Source organism: Eretmochelys imbricata, chromosome 1 (genome assembly GCF_965152235.1).
Source record: "Eretmochelys imbricata isolate rEreImb1 chromosome 1, rEreImb1.hap1, whole genome shotgun sequence".
NCBI lineage: Eukaryota > Metazoa > Chordata > Testudines > Cheloniidae > Eretmochelys > Eretmochelys imbricata.
In genome coordinates, this window is record NC_135572.1 from 289,988,197 (window position 1) to 290,010,744 (window position 22,548).

The 22,548-nt window shown below is 41.2% G+C and overlaps 1 protein-coding gene across 2 annotated transcripts in view; it reads left to right on the forward strand.

Annotated features, from left to right (window-relative positions):
- The window catches only part of OSBPL8 (oxysterol binding protein like 8), a 190,503-nt gene that overhangs the window by 95,070 nt on the left and 72,885 nt on the right, over nt 1–22,548 (forward strand). The window contains exon 2 of one of the 2 annotated variants that reach the window (XM_077832714.1): nt 16,826–17,025. The exons of the other annotated variant lie outside the window; for it this stretch is intronic. Within the exon in view, the coding sequence (XP_077688840.1) occupies nt 16,881–17,025 (145 nt within the window). The 5' untranslated portion in view covers nt 16,826–16,880. The remainder of the gene's footprint in view (nt 1–16,825; nt 17,026–22,548) is intronic. 2 annotated transcript variants of the gene reach the window in all.

Consider the following 22,548-nt stretch of genomic DNA (forward strand, 5'->3'; position numbering starts at 1 on the left):
TCTTTTGAATTTTCAAATAAAAATATTCTGCTCTTACTTTGCTGTATTTTCACCAGTTAATTTTGAGCTTTCATTGTGTTTTTGTTTTCCGTTTTGACTACAGCGGTGGAAAAAAGTCAATATATTTGGGAAGAATTCAGATGAGACACTTGAGAATTCATCCCAAAATACCACTGGCTTACTACTTTGTTCTGTTTAGTGTTTCCCCAGATTTATTTTACTATAGTCTTCTGCACTACTGACTGCTAATTATGGTATATTTTCTAAAAGCTGCTAACATTTCATTGCAACAGGTACATAACCTCCTGACTCATGCCGTAGTCTATACTTTCTCTAGGAACAGTCCTGCTGTAAAATTTGTCTAAGTTTAATATTAATAAACCTTCTAAAACAAGTTTGTGGTGGTTCTTTCCTATGAATACTTTGCTGGTCAAGAATAAGATATAGCAATGCAGTACCTGTATACTTAGTTTCCTAATACTTTTTTTTTTATAAATCCCCTAATGTAACCATTATGCCTGATGATATAGATGTAGTCAAGCATTCACTGAGTTCTTTACTGGCTCTGCTTTTGCTCACCAAAGTAACTGAGACCAGTCTGTAAATTTAAACCAAAAAAAAAAGAAAGGAAGCTTGGTAAAGATTTATAAAAGCAATAGGCTAGATCATACTACAGTAATCATGTCATTGTTAGTCTGTCGTCCCTCCTATTGTCTCATCTTGTGCTTATATAAGTTTTTTTTGAGACAGGGACACTTTATTTTGCATTGTAGGCCTAGTACAATGGGGTCTCAGTCCATTGTTGGTGGATTTTTTCTGCAACAACAACACAAATAAGCTACTTTAGTGTCTTAAATCATGCAAATGAATTGACCAGTATGGGTGGTTAATTGAGACAGTTTTATTATTTCTGTAAAGATGTGAATTCAGTGCTTTTGGAAGTTGGTGTATTGGCATCCCTGGTGACTTAAGTCCTCCTATACTTGCTTAGAGACTAGGTAGAGTATAGGGAGGCCGCGTGCTGTCCTCATAATATGCTTCAATCCTAGCATAGTTGGACTTTTGAGTGCAGTCTCCAGGCTCAGTCAGTCCTTGGCCAGTCTGCTATCAACAAGCATGGCAGTTGTGGTGCTCTTCATGATGTGAATCTTGTAATGACTGCCTTCAAGTGATAACATTGGCTGAACAAACCACCACCAATTAATTTTATAGCAGTATGCAAAAATTCTACTTGTTCACCTGCACAGAGCAATATCTAGAATTAGAAGTAAAATAGCGGGATTGACCATTCTGTCCAGAATGTGAGTTTCACTCAGGTAGGAGTATCCATTTCATGAAATCAACTACAGGATTTAGTGGTTTCCAACCACCAAGAAATAATTAATGGAAAATGTAAAAACTAATAAATGATTACTTCCTGATCCAATCCTTTTACCCCCAAAACTAAAAGCCCCAGTGGTTTGTAACATGAATTTTCATAAATGTTGGAACAGCTTGTTCTGCTATTTAGTGTAATTAAATATAGAATCACAACAACTCTGGGTACCATCTGTGTACAAATTAAACTGATTTGTAAGTTTTAACTCCTGTGAGCTGTGCCAAATGGTATTATTTTTATTATTTAATACTAACAGCTCAGTGCCACCAAGGGATACTGTGTGTGTGTGTGTGTGTGTGTGTGTGTAATGATTTCTAAATTCACTCAGTTCAGAGGTATTTAACTTGACAGTGTCTCCTTTAAAACTGTACCCCAAGGTTCATTTAAACAAAAGGCTCACAAAAACAGACCAACCAAATTTCCCATCATTTTTATAAGAAAAATCCTATCGAAAGTATCTAGTCAAACATTTCTTATCGCTATTTGCCATCATCATTGCACTTAACTATTTATCAAATGAACTTAATTTTTTCAGTAACCAGAAGAGAAACTGACTGCTTTTTCTCTTAAGATGAGAAATGCAGAAAGCAAATGTGAAATAAATTGTGAAATGTAATTTAGATTTTAATTTACTTTTGCTGTTAGGTATATTTGTAACATAAATGAAAAATTAGGGTGGGATTTTCCAAAGCCCCTAACTGGTTTAGGAGTGCAAGTCCCACTGAAAGTCACCCAAGGTGCTCTGAAAATCCAATCCTTGGTTATTTTTTAAAATATGTGTACATAACTTGACACACTGCTTTTTAAATAATATCTAGAGTGTACAAATATATAAGTAATGGGCACAAAGTAGCTTCAGATTAAATGTAAAATATTTGCGGGTAAAAGTACAATAAATTCTTTGTTTTCAGTCCATGGAGCATACTGCTGGAACATTATAAACCTCTGTACCCAGAAGTAATTTTTTCTGTTCAGGATTTGTGTAATTTTTTTTAGATGGCTGTGCCAGCTGCAATGTTAATATTTCCATGAACTTGCAATATAAAGTAATGATTCATGTATTTAGCATAGTTTGGATTTCAAAAATGAATATTTCATATAGAAATATTCATCTAATCAAGTACAAATGTTAGCAATATATTGTAACTGCAGTGAAATTGACCCTGAAGAGGATGAGATTCTTTGATTGTACTACAAATTCATCTGTTTTCCAAAAATAGCATTGCTTCCAGATGTTTGCATTAGCTCTGACTGACCTGAACTGAAATCCTTATGCATGGGATAGTATAACATCAGGACTGAAACGTACAGTAGAAAGTAGTAAAATATGGCTAGGTACATTATTCCTATAAACAAAACACTTTTTTAGAATTGCATAGCAACTTCTTTACAGTCATCTGTTGGAGGTTCAGTATTTTCTAGGCCACCTGACCAGTGGCAAGCTAAATAAATTCAGTGAATTGTCTGCATTACCAAATGTTGTCGTTTCTAATGATAAGTGTCTTGTCAGTGTGATACAGGTTTTTACAACTAAAAAAGTGTATAGGGTGGTAGAAATTTTGTTTGAGGCCTGTTTTTTTAAAGTAAGCTTGGGAATACTTTGACTAACACCTATTCTAGTTCCATAAAAGTAAGTTTGTTGGTCATGTAGCTTTTGCAGAAATGAGAGGCTGAACTAAAGTAAAAGATATGCAAATATTCTATTTCCTATGTGTTTTGACCTGCTGTTTTGCAGGCCTTGGGTGGAATGCAAATGTAAACTTTAAAAGAAATCAAGCTTTTTAAATATCCTGGCCTTAGCTCTAGTATAGGGATGGACGAACTTTTTGGCTGAGGGCCACATCGGGGTTGCGCAACTGTATGGAGGGCTGGGTAGGGAGGGCTGTGCCTCCCCAAACAGCCTTGCCCCTCCCCCCATCCGCCCCCTCCCACTTTCCACCCCCCTCTGAACTCCTGACCCATCCAATCCTCCCCCCCCCCCCGCTCCTTTACCCCTGACCAGTCCCTCCCAGGACCCCTTGCCCCTATCCAACCCCTCACCCGCTCCCTGTCCCCTGACTGCCACGACCCCTATCCACACCTCCGTCCCCTAACAGGCCCCTCAGGACTCCCCCACCTATCCAACCCACCGTTCCCTGTCCCCTGACTGCCCCGACCTCTATCCACATCCCCGCCCCTAACTGCCCCCCCGGGACCCCACCCCCATCAACTCCCCCTGCTCCCCATCCCCTGACTGCCCCGACCTCTATCCACATCCCTGCCCCAACTGCCCCCCGGGACCCCACCCCCATCAACTCCCCCTGCTCCCCATCCCCTGACTGCCCCCAACCTCCGCCCCATCCAACCCTCCGCTCCCTGCCCCATTACCATGCCGGAGCCAGCCATGCTGCCGCACTGCCCGACAGGAGCAGCGGGTCAGAGCACTGCCCCCGTGGCAGCGTCACGGCAGGGGAGGGGGAACAGCAGGGGAGGGGCTGGGGGCTAACCTCCCCGGCCGGAAGCCCAAGAGCCAGGCAGGATGGTCCCGCAGGCCGTAGTTTGCCCACCTCTGCTCTGGTACCTCTGACATCATGCAATGTTATATCGTAGCACTAGAAATAAATCTACCCTCATTTGTTCTGGATTTAGTTTCAAGCCCTGGTTTACATCTCTCAGGAAAGAGTAAGGGTAGAAGGGAACCAGTGACTCTCTGAATCGCTGGCAAGAAGACAGAAAATACTGTCAATGGAAGTGGTCATGATATTACTGTGCTAGCTCTTGCCACTCTGAAAACATCAAACTTGTTTGTCGTAAAGTACATCTTGAGATACAGCAGTAACTGAACATATCTTCATATATTTGTAGTTGGGATGGTAGCTTTAAAATAGTAACATTACTTAATATCAGGTTTTGTGGGGACTTCTTGTTTTAAATAACTCTGATGTATTGCTATTTTTTCTTGACAGTTCCTTACATGAGAGTTGTTTTAAGTTAACTGAGAAACGGTTTTTTTTAAGAATGATTGTAGGATTGTTCCTAGTCCAACAAGAATAGAGGAGTTAAGTGAGTCTGCCAAGTTTTAGTAACCTCTAGCTTTCACTTGCACAGAATTGTACAGAATTGTAGTATTGCTTACGGGCACTTTTTTTATTAATTGGTACTTTACCTTAGTTACTGCAAAGAATGTTAGGTGCAAGCTTTAGATGAAGCTCACACCCACTTGAATACTCAGAGTACAGCATGTGTTATGCTTCAGCATCCTCTAGTGCAGTGGTTTTCAACCTTTTTTCACTTGTGGATCCCTAACAAATTTGAATGGAAGTCTGGACCCCTTTGAAAATTTTAGACATAGTCTGGGGACCCCAGGTTGAACAATACTGTTCTAGTGGTTGATTTAAGAAAATTAATGTTGGTGTCAGTTAGCCTTCCTGAAACTTGACTATCCTCTATTCCTTTAAGTGCTTGTCTTTAAATTGTCTATCAACCTCATTTGGGTAAAATGTCAAACCAAAGCACAGTATTCTTTGTGTAACCTAACAGTGCCTTTATACAGAAGGGACTGTCACCTCCAATTACTTTGTGATCCTTTTGTATATGTAACCTGAAATCATACTTATTGTTTCCTCTGCCGTATCTCTTTGTAAGGTTATATCTATCATCCCTAAATCTTTTTTTCCATTACTACTATTGGAGTACTTTCCACTCCATTCCAGTATTATTACTTTTCTGCATTAGCACAATATGGAGGTTATGCTTGTAAAAAGCCTTGCTTAATTTTAGCTAAAACTTCTAAATAAATGAACAAACTAAACAAGAAAAAAATCCAAGTATTTCCTGGCTGGCAGTAAGTCATCACTAGATAGACAGGAGTCTTTCAAAGGGGGAAAGAAAAGAAGGAACATGTGTAGAGGCTCCAAAGATCTGTAAAGCTGGGAAAAAAAGTTTAGTTTTTGAAGGAGGAAGGGAAAAGTCTAAGACGCTAGTGAAACAGTGACTTCTGCAGTTTTAGCTGTTGAAAATTAATTTGGTACTTAATGCTTCTTCCACATTGTGATCAGGACGGTAGGCCCTACTTTTAAAGGTATTTAGAATCCCAAAAATGCAAATAGAAGCCTAATGGGATTTTCAGAAGCACCTAGGTGCCTAACTCTAACTTCCCTTGATTTTAGTGGACGTTTAAGCACCCCTTGTGCTTCTGGGAATCCCATTATGCTCCTGTATTTAGAAGCCCAGTGTGCTCTAACAACATGCTTCTGACCAAGGAAGAGCAGGTATCCACACCACCCTGTATATCCTTGTACAGTAGGTCAGGTGTCTAGCCTGACAGTGTTAGGAAGTGGTAAGTGCATATGTATGTAAAAAACCCCCTTGGTTCTGCCTTGTTCTGCTAAATTATACATCTGAGTCACCTGATGACACTTGTTTATTGTGGACTGGCTGGCAATCATAAGATGTATCACATGTGTTAGAATAGCAGTGCTTATAATGTAGAAGAGGTTGTCCTGGGAAGTTCGAGTGATCAAGTTTAGGTCTGTCAGAGGTAGAGGAAATAGCTTCTGTTTCTGGTTACTGTTGCTAAATGTAGGTTATTTGGTAGCTTGCTTAAATAAGTAATAGAGGCTTATCGTATAGCTGTCTTGGCTGAGGTACACAATTAATACAATTTAAAAAAATTGTTTATATAATTTCATTTGTATGATACACTTGATACAAAACAGGCCATTAGCAGCTAACTGAGTACAAAAGATCAGTGAAAAAGTATGCACATTTGTGGCTTCTTTTGTGCTTTGAGCTCATGGGACTTTGCATTATTACAGTCACGGGTCTGTTCAGTATTTTGTTGTTTTGTATTCATAGGCAGATGGATTCAGAATTTGGCCTATCAAGTGATAATCTTCCTGATAAAAGACTTGGAGAGAATTTGACATTAATTTTTTTGCTGTAAAGTTTGATTTATTTTGTAGGTCCTATATTGCATTGCTTACAGCCATGACGACTTACGTATAGCAACATATGTTGCTAAGGACTACTAAAACCTCTGCCACAAAGGAATATTTCTGGAATACAAATCAAATGACATATTGTGGTCAAATGCCCAATTTTATATCTATAAATCATCAAAGACTTGTAGTTTGATGTTGACAGATTCTCTCTCCCACCCCCCAGTAGAGTTGCAGCTGAAAAACAAAGTACAATAGGATAAATTTATTTTCAATGTTAAAAATAGATATGGCCAATATTGAAAACAAGATTGGAGTTTTAATGTATGTCTTCACTGCTCCCAGCCTGGGTGGACAAACTCGTGTTACGAGGATATGAGCTAGTGTGCTAAAAATAGCTGTGTGGATATTGCTGCACTGGCAGAGACTTTAGCTAGCCATTGGAGCTCAAACCCGGATCTGATCTCAGGTGGCTATCCTGACCCTCTGTTGGTGCAGCACATCCACGCTGCTGGTTTTCATGGGTTAGCATGAGTCTGTCTACCATGGATGGGATACACGCTCCCAGCTGCCGTGTAGATGTACCCGAAGAGGCTTGTGCAAGAATCTTTGCTTATAACTTGAAGTTGTGTACATTATTTGTTATACAAATCATCCTTTTCAAATTGGACTCTTGTAAATCATGTTAATTATTCTTCCAAAATTCAGAAGTGTCCTCAGAAATTGAGCTTCCAAAATTGGCAGACTTTTGAATTACAAATATGTTCCCAGGCTGTCTTAATGATCAAAGGTTACCTGTACTTGCAATAACTGAAATACTAAGAAAACTCTGACTTGTAAATAGATACTGAAAATTGTTTAAGATGCTTTGAAAAAACTTTTTGCTACTAGTATTCAGATAAGATTTGTCTGTGTTAAATTTATAACTTAGTGTATAAAAAGTGTTCACCCAACTGTCCAGTTTTTATACATAAGTGATACAAAAGTGATAGTTATGCAACAAAAAAAATTACACTTGTAAGTTGCGCTTTCACGACAGAGATTCTCTAGGCCAGGGATCAGCAGCCTTTCAGAAGTGGTGTGCTGAGTCTTCATTTATTCACTTTAATTTAAGGTTTCATGTGCCAGTAATACATTTTAATGTTTTTTAGAAGGTCTCTCTCTATAAGTCTATATATTATATAACTAAACTATTGTTGTATGTAAAGTAAACAAGGTTTTCAAAATGTTTAAGAAGCTTAATTTAAAATTAAATTAAAATGCTGATCTTACGCCGCCGGCCCGCTCAGCCTACTGCCAGCCTGAAGTTCTGTTCACCTAGGCTGGCAGCAGGCTGAGCGGGGCCTATGGCCGGGACCCTGGCTGGCAAGGGGCTGGCAGCCAGAACCCCAGACCGGCAGCGGGCTGAGTGGGGCCGACGGCCAGGACCCCAGACTGGCAGTGGGCTGAGCAGCTCAGCCTGCTGCTGGCTCTCGGTCCACTGCTGGTCTGGGGTTCCGTCCGCCAGCTCCTGTCAGCAAGGGTCCCGGCTGCCGGCCCCGCTCAGCCCGCTGCTGGTCTGGGATCCCGGCCCTGCCCACATAGAGTGGGTACCTACCTTCTCTCTGGTTCTAGCCCATTCTCTTCCTCTCTGTCTGCACTGAGCTGAGGGTGGGAGTGCACTGAACACAGGTCTGGGGGTGAAGGAGCAGACTGGGGGTTGGGGTGTCGGGTCTGACCAGGAGCTAGAATGAGGGAGGGGGCTCAGGGTTGGGGCAGAAGGTTTGGGTGTGGAGTGCTTACCTGGGCAGCTCCCATTTAGTGCAAGGGGTGCAGGTAGGAATGTGGGGAGGGAGGTGCAGGAGCTCCCATTTGGTGCTCACGGTGGGAGTGAGAATGTGGGGAGTGCAAGAGTCAGGGCACGGAGTGTGGGGGGGCTGGGTATGTATGGGGGTGCAGGAGTCAGGGCATGGTGGGGGCTAGGTATATGTGGGGGGTGCTGGAGTCAAGGCTGGGTCGTGGGGGGTACAGGGGAGAGGGCTTGTGAGGGGGGTGAAGGAGTCAGGACATGGGGGGCTGGGTATGTGTGGGGGATGCAGGAGTCAGGGCTGGGGTCGTGGGGGGATGCAGGTGTCAGGGCAGGAGGCTCGTGTGTGTGTGGGGGGGCAGAGGTCAGGACAGAGGGCTGGGGTGTGTGTGAGGGTGGTGCAGAGGGCTGGGGGTGTGGGCTGGGGTCATGGGGCTGCTCCCGGCCCCCCTGCCCAGAGCGGTTCACAGCACGGGGCTGGAGGGGATATGCCCTGATTCCACCCTCCTTCCCCATGGCCCCATCCCCACCTCTTCTCCGCCTCCTCCCCGGAGCAGCGAGAGCACTCTGGGTCCGCTTCACCCCGTCCCTTGCAAGGGCCATCAGCTGATCAGCAGCAGGGAGGGAGGGAGGGAGGGGCGGGCAGGCATGCAGCGGGGGAGGGGGGGGACACCAAGCTTCTTCACCCTGCCCCCGCGCAGGGCGGACAGAGAAGAGGGGGCAGGATTTTTAATGGCACCCCTGCTGCTGCCTGCCGGGGTTCTGGCCTGGGTTTGGCAGCGGGCGCTGAGCGGGGTCGGCAGCTGGGACCCGGTAGGCAGCAGCATGCCATTAAAAATCGGCTTGCGTGTCGTGTTTGGCACGCATGCCGTAGGTTGCCGACCCCTGCTCTAGGCTAAAGTAGTTTGTCAGTAAGCTCTTGCTGATACTCAACCTATGTTTTCTTTATTCATTCCATTATCCTCCTTGTTATAACCCTTTGCATTTCCAGAATAATTCCTCCAACTGTGGCTTTTAGGCTCTCCTTCTGAAAGGCTGTCTCGAGTATGTGTGACTTATATAATTTATACATTTCTTTTTTTTTTTGTTTACCAAAGCCCTTGCTGGATTCTTGGACACAGAAATAGGGGGGTTGGTAAATGGTTTAAAAAGAAAACACACTTGACAGACTGTTATTCCTCAGTCTACAAGTTGTTTAGTTGTATGAGGGATTTCTGGGATGTTCTTTTGTAGGTGAATCAAGGCTAGCCAGAATGTTATCTGATTATGCCATTTAAGAATGTATTTTAAAAAAAATGTGGTAAGATTAGAGAACCAATTAATTAATTAGCAAATAGTGTAAATAGTATAATATATAAACTATCTCAAAGGAAGGTAATGCACCCCTTCTGTTTGGCTAAACTGGTTTTCATAACAAAACAAAGAACTGAGTTTCTCCTGTGTTCCCTGTAGAGATACAAGACTGAACTTGCTTAGAGACTAAATCGCTACTAATCCCTAGAAACAATATAGTATTCCCTCCAGATCAGATCTGAAATCCCCATCAAGAGACCAGCATGTTTGATCTCTTTCTTTGAGATAGCATTGCAATAGACAGTGCTTTTAGATTTTCAAAAATTAAACAGAGGTAGGAGAAAATTGTTCCCAAGCAACGCAACCTGAGAGGTGATTTCTAACCATTTTGTGTTCTTTGGGGATTTTTGCAATGTCTTTGAGTACTCCTTGTGCCTCACCTAAAAAAGGCAGTTTTCACTTTTGTCATATTTTGTTCCATCTCATTCCGATGTCCTGTTTACTTCACTTTTGCTTCATGTATGTGGCATTCATTATGCTCCTTAAATTAGGTCAGGACAGTAAACCACATACCCCTTACCCTATGCCACTCCATGAATCATCTGGGCAGAGGGAGTATAGAGCAAGCAGTGTTACTGGCCTATACCCATTAGCACAGTGGTCTCCAACCTTTTTATGCCCAAGATCACTTTTTGAATTTACCCTGCCCCTACCCCAAAGCCCCACCCCACTCACTCCATTCCCCCCTCTCTCCGTCACTTGTTGTCCCCCACCCTCACTCACTTTCACTGGGCTGGGGTAAGGGGTTAGGGAGGGGATGCAGGCTCTGGGCTGGGGCCGAGGGGTTTGCAGTGTGGGAGGGGGCTTTGGGCTGAGCCTGGGGTAGCGGGTTGTGGTGCAGCAGGTGGTTAGAGGTGCAAGCTCTGGGAGGGAGTTTGGGTGCAGAAGGTGGCTCCAGGCTGGGGCAGAGTATTGGGGTGCAAGAGGGAGTGTGGGGTGTGGGCTATGGGAGGGAGTTTGGGTGCAGGAGGGGGCTCTGGGCTGGGGCAGAGTATTGGGGTGCAGGAGGAGGTGAAGGGGGGGCTCTGGGTTGGGGCAGAGTGTTGGGGTGCAGCAGGGGGTTGGGGTGCTGGCTCTGGGAGGGGGTCAGGGCTGTTTTGGGGTGCTGGCTCTGGGAGGGGGCTCAGGGCTGGGGCTTGGGGTACAGGAGGGGGTTTGGGGTGCTGGTTCTGGGAGGGTCTCAGGGCTTGGGGTTGGGGTGCAGCCTCCTGCTGGACAGCACTTACTCCCTGTGGCTCCCGGTTGGTAGTGGAGCGTGGCTGCCACTAAGGAAGGCTCCCTGCCTACCCTGGTCCCATGCTGCTCCCGGAAGGGGCCAGCGCGCCCCTGGGGTGGGACAGGCAGCACCTGGCTCCGCATGCTGCCCATCTCTGCAAGCACCGCCCCCGCAGCTCCCATTGATCATAGCTCCCTGTTCCCGGCCAATGGGAGCTGCAGGGGTGGTGCTTTCAGACAGGAGCAGCAAGTGGAGAGAGACCTCTGCCCTTGCAGTGCTGCGCTAGCTGCTTCTGGGAGCGGTGTGGGGCTGGAGTAGTCAGGGAGCCTGTCTTAACAGCAGTCCCGCTGTGCCACCAGAGATTGCGATCGACTGAGAGATCCTCTAGGATCGACCCGTTGATCGCTATCGACTGGTTGGTGGCAACTGCATTAGCAGATTTCACAAAGCATCTGAGCTGTCTTAACCTGGGATGGAGCAAAAGGTAGGTAGTCTTGATGTATTTGTTGAGCCCAAGGCTTGTTACAACACATGTTGCCACATAAGCCCCCAGAGAGAAGTCCTGAACATACTAATTACCTTTAATAATGAAATGAAAATGTCACTTTGAAGTGTCCTTCCTCCTGTTATTGAATAGATATGGCTTATCTTTCATAAGACATTGAAAATGTGGTTAAATGAGTCTGCCTTATGGAATTTAAGTTTTCCTTGTAGGACCCTTATTCATGAGTAGTCTTGCTAATTTTAATTGATAACTCATGTGAATAAGGTTCCACTCACATTGAGCCCCAAGCCATTAATTTTAATCTCTATATTGCCTAATTAAAATTTGTATACATTTTTCCAATTTTGCTTTGTGATTGTCTTTTAAAAATTATTATCTTGGCAGTATGTCTGCTATTCATATAGCGTACTCTATTAAATTCTAAATTAATGGGAATTCCCTTTGTGTATATGTAAAGGCATTGTATTTTGGAAACAATATGCCATACAACAGAGAGCTGCTGCTTGTTAAAATTACATTTACCTATTTCTATATGAGTAGCAGCTTTGCAAAGACATGAAATATTCATTGGACTGTGTTTTAAGAGGCACAGTGTATCGGATTAATGTGAAGGAGAAAAAGGCTTTTCAACCAAGCTTTCTTTGCAAGTAAATCTCAGCAAAGCTGACCTACTTGAACCTGAACTGTTGGAACCTGAACCTGGAATTTCACAAGTGTTGTGAAGGCCAAAATTATTGAAACCTCAGTAGTGAACAAGTCTATGCACTTCTGCTGGGAGGAGCTGAGGGACCGTGCAGCTGGTGAGACACAAGGATACAAGCATGTACAAGCTGCAGAGAGCCTTGATGCAAATGCTTGTACTGTAATCAGAAGTACCTAAGGAGTTATGCTTCAGCATAAATTGTGCCTGGTTTGGAATTACTAAATGGTGGAGAAGAATATTTGGCAGGATTAAATTGGTTTTCCCTTAGCATACTATTAGCACTGCTTTCAGAATTAATAGCATTGTGGCTCGGATGTCTGCTTTGTGACTCACACTGGTGTCTGAAGGCAAGTATACCTCTAAAAGAGCCTGTTGATCCATAGGAGAAAAACAGACTTTTCAATTATAATGGCTTTTAAACTAAATGTAAAATATGCATGCTGTATAGAAACAATTTTGATGTATCTGACAGCTGTTAATAGTTGATTTTTTTTCAATCAGTTACATACTGTAGAAGTTTATAGATACTGCAGATTCATGTGGGTAACATGAAATTATTTACAGATCTATTTTTGAGGAGGCTAGTTGGATAATATTGCATTATAGAAATGTCAGGCCATATTCCTGTCAGAGACTTAATTGCACCAGGGCTATTTTCCTCCTTACCGCCCTCACCCCCCGCGTCTCCTCCATCCCCCGGCTTTTACAGTGTTCATTGATTTAAGGAGGTCTCTGTTTCAGGAACTAAAAGGAATTATTTTCCTTTCTCTTTGTTTTGTTTTAAAGCATGGCTGTTGCATAAGAGAATTCAAGCTGTGGCTGCTGTTGCACCAACAGTAGCATTTCTTGATTGCATACGAGCCTATGTGCTCAGAGCTAAGAATACTGTCTGAATGTAGTGTAAATTATCACAAGTTCTGATTTGCTCAGTAAGGGTGTTCAGTTTGTGCTATTGATTTGGAGCTTAATTTGCGTGCTTAGTGTATTAATACCTCAATCATCCAGAGAGCTTTCTTCTTGTTTGACCAACTCATGATTTTTTAATTGTAATTTTTTTCCTTATAAGAATAATTTTTTATTAAAACTTAACCTTTTCTAAAATGTGTTGCTGTGCTGTTAATATATAAAGACCTTTTGATGGTGTCCATCCTGTGCACTGTGATTTAGTTCCATCCCAAGCAATCTTATAAAAAAGAATGTCTTAAGCAGGGGGTTATGACATACTTCTTCAGATGGCTTTAAATTTATTTCTAAAAAGAAAGCCCTGATTTAGTTGCAAACAAATATGGAGCATACATTGTGTTCTTCAGAAAGTGTCTACAGTAGATTGCAATCTTCTTCATTGGAAGATATGTTATTCACTTTTTAAAATAATCCTTACCATACCCATTTCAGACCATCACGTTTTTCTCCTTTGTTCCTTGTTTTGTATAGTACCGTATTACCTTATTTTTTCTACGTAAATGATGTATTAAAATCAGAAGCTTGCTTGCATGAAGCATCTAAAGTTACTGGTAAAAAGAATCTTAAGTGCACGGATGCACTTCAGATTGGATGCATTCAGGATATAGAATGGTTATCACACAATTCATATGGAGTCATCTCCCATTCCCTCCTGTGAGTTGCCAGCAGATACGCTTGGTAGTTTTGTTGAATTTTGTAGTCTTGTCTCCTAGACTTTACATGGGTGTGCGTATCAATCCATTAATTTTATAATTGAAGTGATTCTGCAGGCAATAGGTCCTGAAACTCAGGGGCCTAGGAATCCTTTTAAATGCCCTTTTAATTTTTTTTATCAATTCTAAAGGTGCTGGCTTAGTAAATCTGCGTTTTCCAAGTGCTGATGGCGCTTGCTGTGGTTGGCATTCTGAATTTGTGCTGATGTGTTTAAAAATAAAATAAAAAATTCACAACTTTTGAAGCGTGGTAAAGTTCCAAAGTTGTCATGTAGAAGATGGCCAGAATCTGAGCATTTACCAAGTTGTCCAAAATGCTAAAGTGTCCCTCTCAGCAGAGGAGGCTGGTGCTGGTTGTGGTAAATTCAAAAGGGTTTCTTTAAATTTGGAATGCTGAACATATTGAGACCAGAAAACTCTGCTTCTCTAGCTTGTAGACTGCAGAACACATCTTGTGCTGCGTACTGTCACAATGTGTAGTCTGCTGAAATCTGGGCCTGGAATTAAGGCATCATAGAATGGAATGTTTACTACACTGCAGGCAATAGTTCACATGTCCACCACAGTGTAACAGTGCTGTTGCTGTATCAGTAGTAAAAGGTAAAGACAGGAGATCATAAAGGAGTAGTATCAAGAGTCATGTCACAGGTTTACCATTAACAGGAAATATAAATTTTTATCGTGGCAAATCAATGAAATGTGGTAGTTAATTGGGATAATAGGTATTAAAAACTTGATCTTTGTATGTTGCTGGACTGGAACATTCAGCATTTAGCAAGGTTCTGGCACACTTAGCATTCATGTTACCCTTGGGTATTTTGGAGCTATGGTTTCTGTGGATGTCACACTAGTTGGATATTTCAGTCACAATCCCTCTTTAATGCCTGCCTTGCCTTTGGCATGTGCTAGAAATTATTAGGCTGTTAAAAGAGGACTGAGTATTATTTTACAGTTCACAGCATCACACAGAGTAGTAGGCTACAATTATTTTTCTAAATTGAAAGACATTTTTATGTGCCACATACATACTTTGCACTGTTACAGCTACTTTTAGCAGCCATTGTAGAGACAATAGAATACTGCAGGCTGCTGTGTTTAGGTATGATCCAGTGAGCCAATCTGACTTGAGGATGCTTAGCACCTCACAAAATTGGAGTGGCTGAGCATTAATTACAAACTATTCTATTGTTAACTTGATTTTGAGAATGGCTTCCTCCAACGAAGGAGAAGTAGCCTTTGTGTGAGGAAGGAACCCAGCTGAGCTAACTGTATATTTTTTTCTTTTGTATTGTCCAATTAAAATGAACCAGGTTTCATAATGACTTTTGTCTCCGATGCTGTATAGCAGGGGTGGCCAACCTGAGCCTGAGAAGGAGCCAGAATTTACCAGTGTACATTGCTAGAGAGCCACAGTAATCCGGCAGCCCCGCCGATCAGCGCCTCCCCATCAGCTGTTTCGTGGTGTGCAGGAGGCTGGGGGTGGGGGGAAGGGGGAGGAGTGAGGGCGTGGCAGGATCTGGGAAGGGGTGGAGTTGGGGGCAGGGCCTGTGGCAGAGCCAGGGGTTGAGCAGTGAACACCCCCCAGCACATTGAAAAGTTGGCACCTGTAGCTCCAGTCCCGGAGTCGGTGCCTATACAAGGAGCCGCATATTGACTTCTGAAGAGCCACAGGTTGGCCATTCCTGCTGTATAGTAAGAAAATGGAGCCAGCAGAAAAGTGCCCAGCAGTGAAGAAAATTAACTTGTGGGAGTGGATGTGTTTTTAAAAAAAAAAAAAAAAAAAATTGCTTAGTGGCTCCTAGCAATTTGAATGGTGTTAATTGTTAGATATGGGAAACAGGAGAACTGGCCATATTAAAATAGATCGGTAGGGAGAAGGAAAACTGATTTGGTTGTTTTACATGTGAGAGTAATAGCAGGTAAAGTTTGGTTCATCAGGTTACTTATAAGGTCAGCTCAGAGTTCTTAATTGGATTTTTTTAAGTGAGTTTTATCCTCCTTTGGTTTGCTTGGCTGCTTCCATTGAAGTCTTAATTTTAGGTTTAAAAAAGTGATTCACTGCGCTGCAAGTCTTAATTATATTTATTGGGTATAAGTGTTTCTGCATTAAGCAAACATTACGGTTCTTTTTATTTTTGTGGAGGTTATATCGCTTTAACTGTGCATCAGAAATGTAGAAAGAAGAAATTAACAGAAGAAAAAAATTAGAATAAAATACTTGCTTGTTGCATGAAGTGGGTGATTGTTTAAAAATCAAAATAAGTAATGAGAATTCAGGTCAGTGTTAACAGAAACACCACTAGCTAGGGTTGCAGCATTGATTATTAAAAGTTTACAACCTAAAATTTTAAACAATGAATTTATTTTGAGTGCCTTAATTTTTGTATGCCCAACTAGACAGATGTTAAATGAGCCTGGTTTTCAGCAAGTGCTAAGCACTTGCCCCCTGAAAGCCAGGCAGCTCTAAGATGTGTCCAGTTGGGCATTCAAAAATTGAGGTACTTAAAATACCTAGTCTTTTTAGGATGCTTAAGCCAATACTAGTCTTCAGAATTGGTATATATTTCGTGAATTGTTAACTGTTAGCAAATGGGACTCATCCTCTGTTAACATGTGGACTTAAAAGGTTTATACTGGATTATTGTTTGGAGAGACTATCAAAATGCATCTCTCCCTTTGAATTGTAGCTTTTATTTTTATTTAGAATCTACAGTAATCATAGGTGACAAACAGTGGATATCAGGAACCTAAATTAAAAGTAGAATTTAATCACTATTATGTAAAATAAAGCATTGGCTGCCTTCTCTGAGCATTGGCACTCATGATAGTATATTTTTTAAATGAAGTGTCAAATAGGAAATGCACATTACTACATTAGATCATGAGTTAATTTTTATACAGTATAAGTTTGGGGCTTGGGAGACAAGCAGGCAGCGGAATCTATTTAACAAATCCATTCTGAAACCCTAAGTAATGACAGTTGCTTAGTGCCCAGCAAGCAGTGCTGAACAGCAGCCTGACTTGAGATGTACTGATTGAATTAAATGTGAAATATCACTGAAGTAGGATGGTGAGAGGGGGCACAATCCATTCCACTTTCAGCTCATTAAGAGAATCTGCAGCAGCATAATTTGAGCCTATAATGTCTCTGTTTATTGCTGATTTTGACATCCTCTGGTATCTCCTCATATCAGTGTGTATGTGTGTTCTTTGTGTCTGTTCCCTTTGGATCTTGCTAATCAGAATGTGAGGTAAAAGTCTGTTACTGCAACATTCTTGTTCCAACCAGCTAATGCTAACCAGCTGTCTGAGTGAACATAATCCTTACACAGACCATCTAACTTATGAAGGAAGAGGGTCCACTGCGACGTAGGTTTTCTTCATGTGCTGGGGTTTCGCCTGGTGTGTTTCCTGCACGATCAGATGTCCGAAAACTTGTCCGGAATGCTTCGTTTGGAGGATACAATGAAATATCTCCTGCTTTACCAGGTTTGTTTTGTCTCCCTCTTGCTCGGTAGCTCGTAATAAAAACAAAAAACAAAATTTACAATCTCAAATCCATCAATTTAGGCGAAAGCCCTTCACTAAGATGTTGGTATTACAGAAACTAGAATGAATATTCCAAACATATTTCTGGATGAAATCTGCTTGTGGGAAGAGCAGAAATTTTGTATCTTTGACATGTGCGTAAATAAACTAGCTTGTTTCAGAGAGAACACAAGTGTGTCTTCCTAAAAGGGATTCTGTACATGCTTGATAGAGAATATCGTGCTTTGTTTTGATTTGCATACAGGATGCAGTTTTTTGCAACTGAAAAATTGTACAATGGGGAGAGAGAAAGTGAGACACAGATTTTTTTTGAACTGTAGTTTTTAGCAGTTCCATGGTAACTGCTACAAAGTTCACACACAATGTCAGTGGTCTTGCTTAGAATGACAAGTCAAGAAGCTGAGTTAAGGCTAAAGTTTTATTCTTAATCACACCCCCCCTCTTTTAGTATTGCAGGGGTCTCCAGTAAATGACTTTATATAGGATGGGTTGAATCTCATCTTGGTTATACATTTCAGCTTGTTCTGATAGGTGAAGGTGTGCAGGGAACAGTGTTAATTAATAATACTATAATGAGAGCTGTGGTGGATTTTTAAAAAAAACTTTTCATTGTACATCTACATAAGTGTGATTCAAATCAGTATTAATGGGGCATATGTTCCTATATTATACTTTAGAAAACTTAGACTTTAAAAATCTATTTCCAAGTATTGTCAGTTTGAAGTACAATACTGCTTTGAAAGTTACAATGTAAAAATAGCCATTCTGGTGGGTGGGTGGGTGTGTGTGGGTGTGTGTGTGTGTGTGAGAGAGAGAGAGAGAGACAAACATTTATTTTGTCAGGTTATCTCCATAGAACCAGGAGAGCTGGAAGAGGAAGCTATTTCATTCCTTTATTGTTTGCCCTCAACAGAGTAGCTGGCGAAGTTGCAGTTAGTTACATCTGTGTAAATCCATAGAGGACAGTTGGGTTGCTGAGTGTCACTGAGGGGCAACTTCTTAATATTCAAGTTCTGCCAGCTGTCACTGATGGCCTGATTTTGCTTGCAGAACCTTTACTATAAGTGAAGGTAGACAAGAAGAAAAGAATACAATAGGATTCCCCAAGCCTAGGCTGAATCTGCAGCGCTGGAAATTAGAGAAATCCTCTCTTTTACTTATAAACCAAACTCATACGGTAATCAGTGAAACAAGAAATATGGACCACACAGCACCATTTTTAGTCTTTTGTCTAGCGTAGGACTGCACATTAAGTGTTATCTCTGACTGTTACTTTGACAATAACACTTTTTAAAAAAAAAAAAAATTTTTTAGGTAGGACAAATGGAAAAGATGGTTCCTACTTTGGTGAACTAGACCAGGGGTTCTCACAACAAATTTTTTGTTGGTCTCCGAGTGTGGCCACCAACTCTTGCTGGTGGTGGCACTGACAGTTTTTCCTAAAATACTTAATTAACTTTAGGAAAAACAAAATAAATATGCACATATACATGTCCAAATCATTGTAATTTATTTATGTAGGGTTTTTTTCAGACTCAGTAATAAAAATCATTTACATTTGTCTCTATTCTTTACTGCACCTAAGCAGAATAGAAACCCAAATAAGGTGTTTTGTATGTTCTTGTCTTTTTATTTTTGTTGTTTCTTTTGCTTTTTTGGTTGTGCTTCCTTAACCCCCCCCCCCCCCCCCAAAAAAAAAAAAAAAAAAGGACTTGCTAACTGGTAAGTCTTCTGCTGTGAAAAGTGATATTTGTATGTTTGTTAATATCAATTTTCACAGCAGAGTTACTCAGCCCCGGCAAGCCCTGGGACAAATGAAGCCCTGGAGCGGGAGGGAGGTAGCGGGTCCCAGGGACAATGGTGGGGTGTGCTGAGCCTGGGGCCGGAGCCTGGAACCAGAGCCTGCCACCGCATGGTTGGAGCCTGAAGTCCCGTGGCCGCGGCCTGCCTTTTCTACCCCTGGGAAAGCGGGAATTCACCAGCTGTCTGCCCCTCCAGCGTTTGTGTCCACTCCCTTCATCACAGCCCAAGAGGCTGTGACCGCAAAGAAAGGCACTAGCGGCCGCACGCTGCCATGGTGACTGCATTTGAAAAACACTGATTTGAGAAGTCTGTGGGAATTACACACACAACAGATTTGTAGCTCTGTGAAGCTCTTGGTATGGCTTGTGTAAATACCTATTTAGGTAATGCATCTACCTCACTTGATAGGAGTAGCCTTTCAATTTGTTATGTAAATAACTGTTTATGCATACGCGGAAAACACCTGGTGTAAAACAAGCATATGTAGTTAAAGTCCTGAGGAAATGCCTTGGGGAAAAATAGTTACTGTGGACTTACTTTATTTATTTTTTCAAAGCAAAATCTTATTTAAAGAAATTAGTAACCAAAGTCGTTGTTTTTCATTATATAGTTGCCAATTTGATTTTACTACTATAGCTTGCTGATCATGGAACACTTGAAACTACTTAATTTCTAACAAAGATGTTAAAACTGGTTGTGAGGAAACACCCAGAAGTTGAGTATTCACATTGTAAGTGTTTGCCAGTGTGTGCCTCCTGCATTGTTCCAGACAAAACATGTTGTTCCAGAGCTAAATATGCTGTTTTCCTTTTATGTCCCACGAGCCTTCTCCAGTGTTGCTACCTTCCCTTAAGCATAGCTCATATAATTCTTTAGAGAGTGCTTAATTCTTCAGTTCAGTGCATTATCTTTCAAATCTGTTTATTGCATCCACTCAAGTTAACCTGCTTCTTATCTTGATGTGTCAAAGTTGACAGCCTTGTCGCTTAATTGACTTTAGATCTTCCTGATCTCTTCATTTATGCTTTCATTTTTGCATTGGTGCACATATGGACTTTAGAATTACAATAAATCACAATAAGTGACAGTTCTTACATTTTGAATCATAATGTGTTTGATGTTGGTATTGAGTATTTAATTAATTTCTTTTATTATATATTTTTTTCACTTAAGTGTCCTAAATGTGAAGGTTATTTGTTGTGAAATGCAAAATCAGCATATGAAATGATGTCCCCCACAGTGGTGAAAAGCTTTATTTGCGAAGTTTGAGGTTAAATTCAAATTCAGTTTTTAAATGGCACCATATCATAAACTATGTGCCAAAGATTACCCTGCGTAAACAATAAGGTAATGACTAATCCTTGTGCTTTTTTAAAATCAGCTTTCTGTAGAGGGCAAAAGAAATATACTTTTTGGAGGATTTTTTAGTCCAGAAAATATTGTCTTAACTGTACAATCTAATATCTCCTCGTGTTTTAAATAGATTTTTAAACCATCAGAGCTCTTGGTTGTCAGTTCAATTAATATGTAACTACTAAACTCTGACTGCTGTTGTATAAAAATACTGTCTTGCAATCAGTTGGGTCTCATTTAAATGTGATAAGACTGTCAGTTATGAAAAGAATTGGCCTAATGTTTATAGTAGGCACGAAAATTAGGGCCTGAACCAAAACCCATTGACTTCAGCGAATTTTGGATCAATCCCTTGGTGAGTTTATAATCTGAGGGCCAGAACCTGGCCCATGCCAAAACTGCTTTGTTTTGGTCTGGTGGAGAAAAGCAAATTTAAATATGGCCTTAGTGGATTCCCTACCGAGATCCCACTAGTGGTGTATAGCCAGCCCGAAGCCACTCACCACCTCCCCTCCCCTTATAACTCTCAGTATATGGCATACGAGGGGAGGGACTGTTGGGAGTGCAGCAGTGCCCTGGCCACTATTCCTGGCTGCTGTAACAGCCCCTTGGAGACCATTTCAAGCTAGGCTTAGGTTAGAGCAGCTTTTAACTTATCCTGGCGGTGAATTTGATCCTGCTTTAACTTATCCTGAGTGGGGGTGAACCTGCAGCTCTGGGATCAGATGAGATTTAAGTTTGTCACCTTTGCCACGTCATTTGGTACTGTGCTAAGTACATCTCGGCCTGTCCCAAGGATTGGTCTCATGAGCATAAATGCATAAATCTGAATTGAGTCACACATTGGGACAGAAGAACTCAGATTATTTTGTTTTTAGCACTATAGTTTTTGTGTTGAAATGGACACAAGGATACTTTTAAGGCTGACACATCTGTCTGCACATATCTGATTCAATTGAAAGCTATACTTTAAGTTTCTAATTAAACAGGGCTCAATGTGTAGAATATTTAAGTGTACCCAAGAAACCAGTTACATGAAAATGAAAGAAGAAATTAAAAAGATGAACTGCAAACTGTCGGTGATTCAGGTAGAAGAACTTAAGACCTGGGTTGATTTTTAAACACTGCTTCCAGTCCCCAGTCAGTTCCAACCTTGGACAGTGACCTCAAATGCATTTTGCATTAGCATTTAGTACCACGAAATGCAGACTTCCAGTGCCTTAAGGGATAACAGAAATACAAATATAGCAATAACACAGAGCATTAATTTCAAACAGATGGATCCTCCTCTGTTATGCTATGTTATCGCCATCAAGATTCTATATGCATGTATAGATAAATTCACAGTGTATGGCTGATGGAAAAACCAGGTATATTTTTGTCTACAATAACAAAAAACAAGTATACCCTCTAATACAAATTGTTCACGAAGGTAATAAGTCAAGGGGGCAGCTAATCAGAACAGAGTATAGACAAAGTGAAATACATATTGACTACAGAGTTTTGGCTAACAAATAGTTTTAGGGTTATTTTGGTACAAATCTCCTTGAACGCATTAGACTAATAGTGCTTCTGTTAAAATAAATAAGCTTAAAATACACAGATGCTGTCATCATATGAGAATACATGGCAAAAGTGGTGTTTAACTATTTTAGGCGATGATTAGGTTAGAGGTAGAATACTGAGTTTTGTAGACCATTTTCATAACACCAGGGAGAAAAATCTGAAGAATATATTTAGTAGAAGTTTTAAAAAGCTGCCTTACTGTCACTGGAAAAGATGCAACTCCAAGGCAACACAGTGCTGGGACGCACAACTAGGCAGCGGTGTTTTTTGGTAATGGAACAAAGCTCTTTACTGCAAAGGTTCAAAATCCTGGACACTATCTTAAATAGCAAGCTGAGTGCAATAGTTTTGCTTTGGTTAATTTTTTAAAGTGTAATTGTTCAGTCGAATAGTAAGGATACTTGAAACAAGTAATACAAATTAGTTTGATACAACTGAACACTAAAGAGAGAAGAAACTGAAGCATGAAAGTGGAATTCAGAGAAATAAAAAAGATGACAGTGGACCAGATAGCATCCTACTTTCCTGTAATTCCTCATGCCCCAATTGATTTATGCAGTTTTCATTTGTGCCTGGTGTAGCTGATTAAATCTATGGAACACGTCAGGAAAGTGTGTGTGTGTGTGTGTGTGTGTGTGTGTGTGTGTATGTATATAAAATTAAGTTCTTAAAGCTGACATCCTTTAACAGGAAGCTGTGAATTTATAGCTTCTATCCTCTTACTTACATTCTTGTTAATTC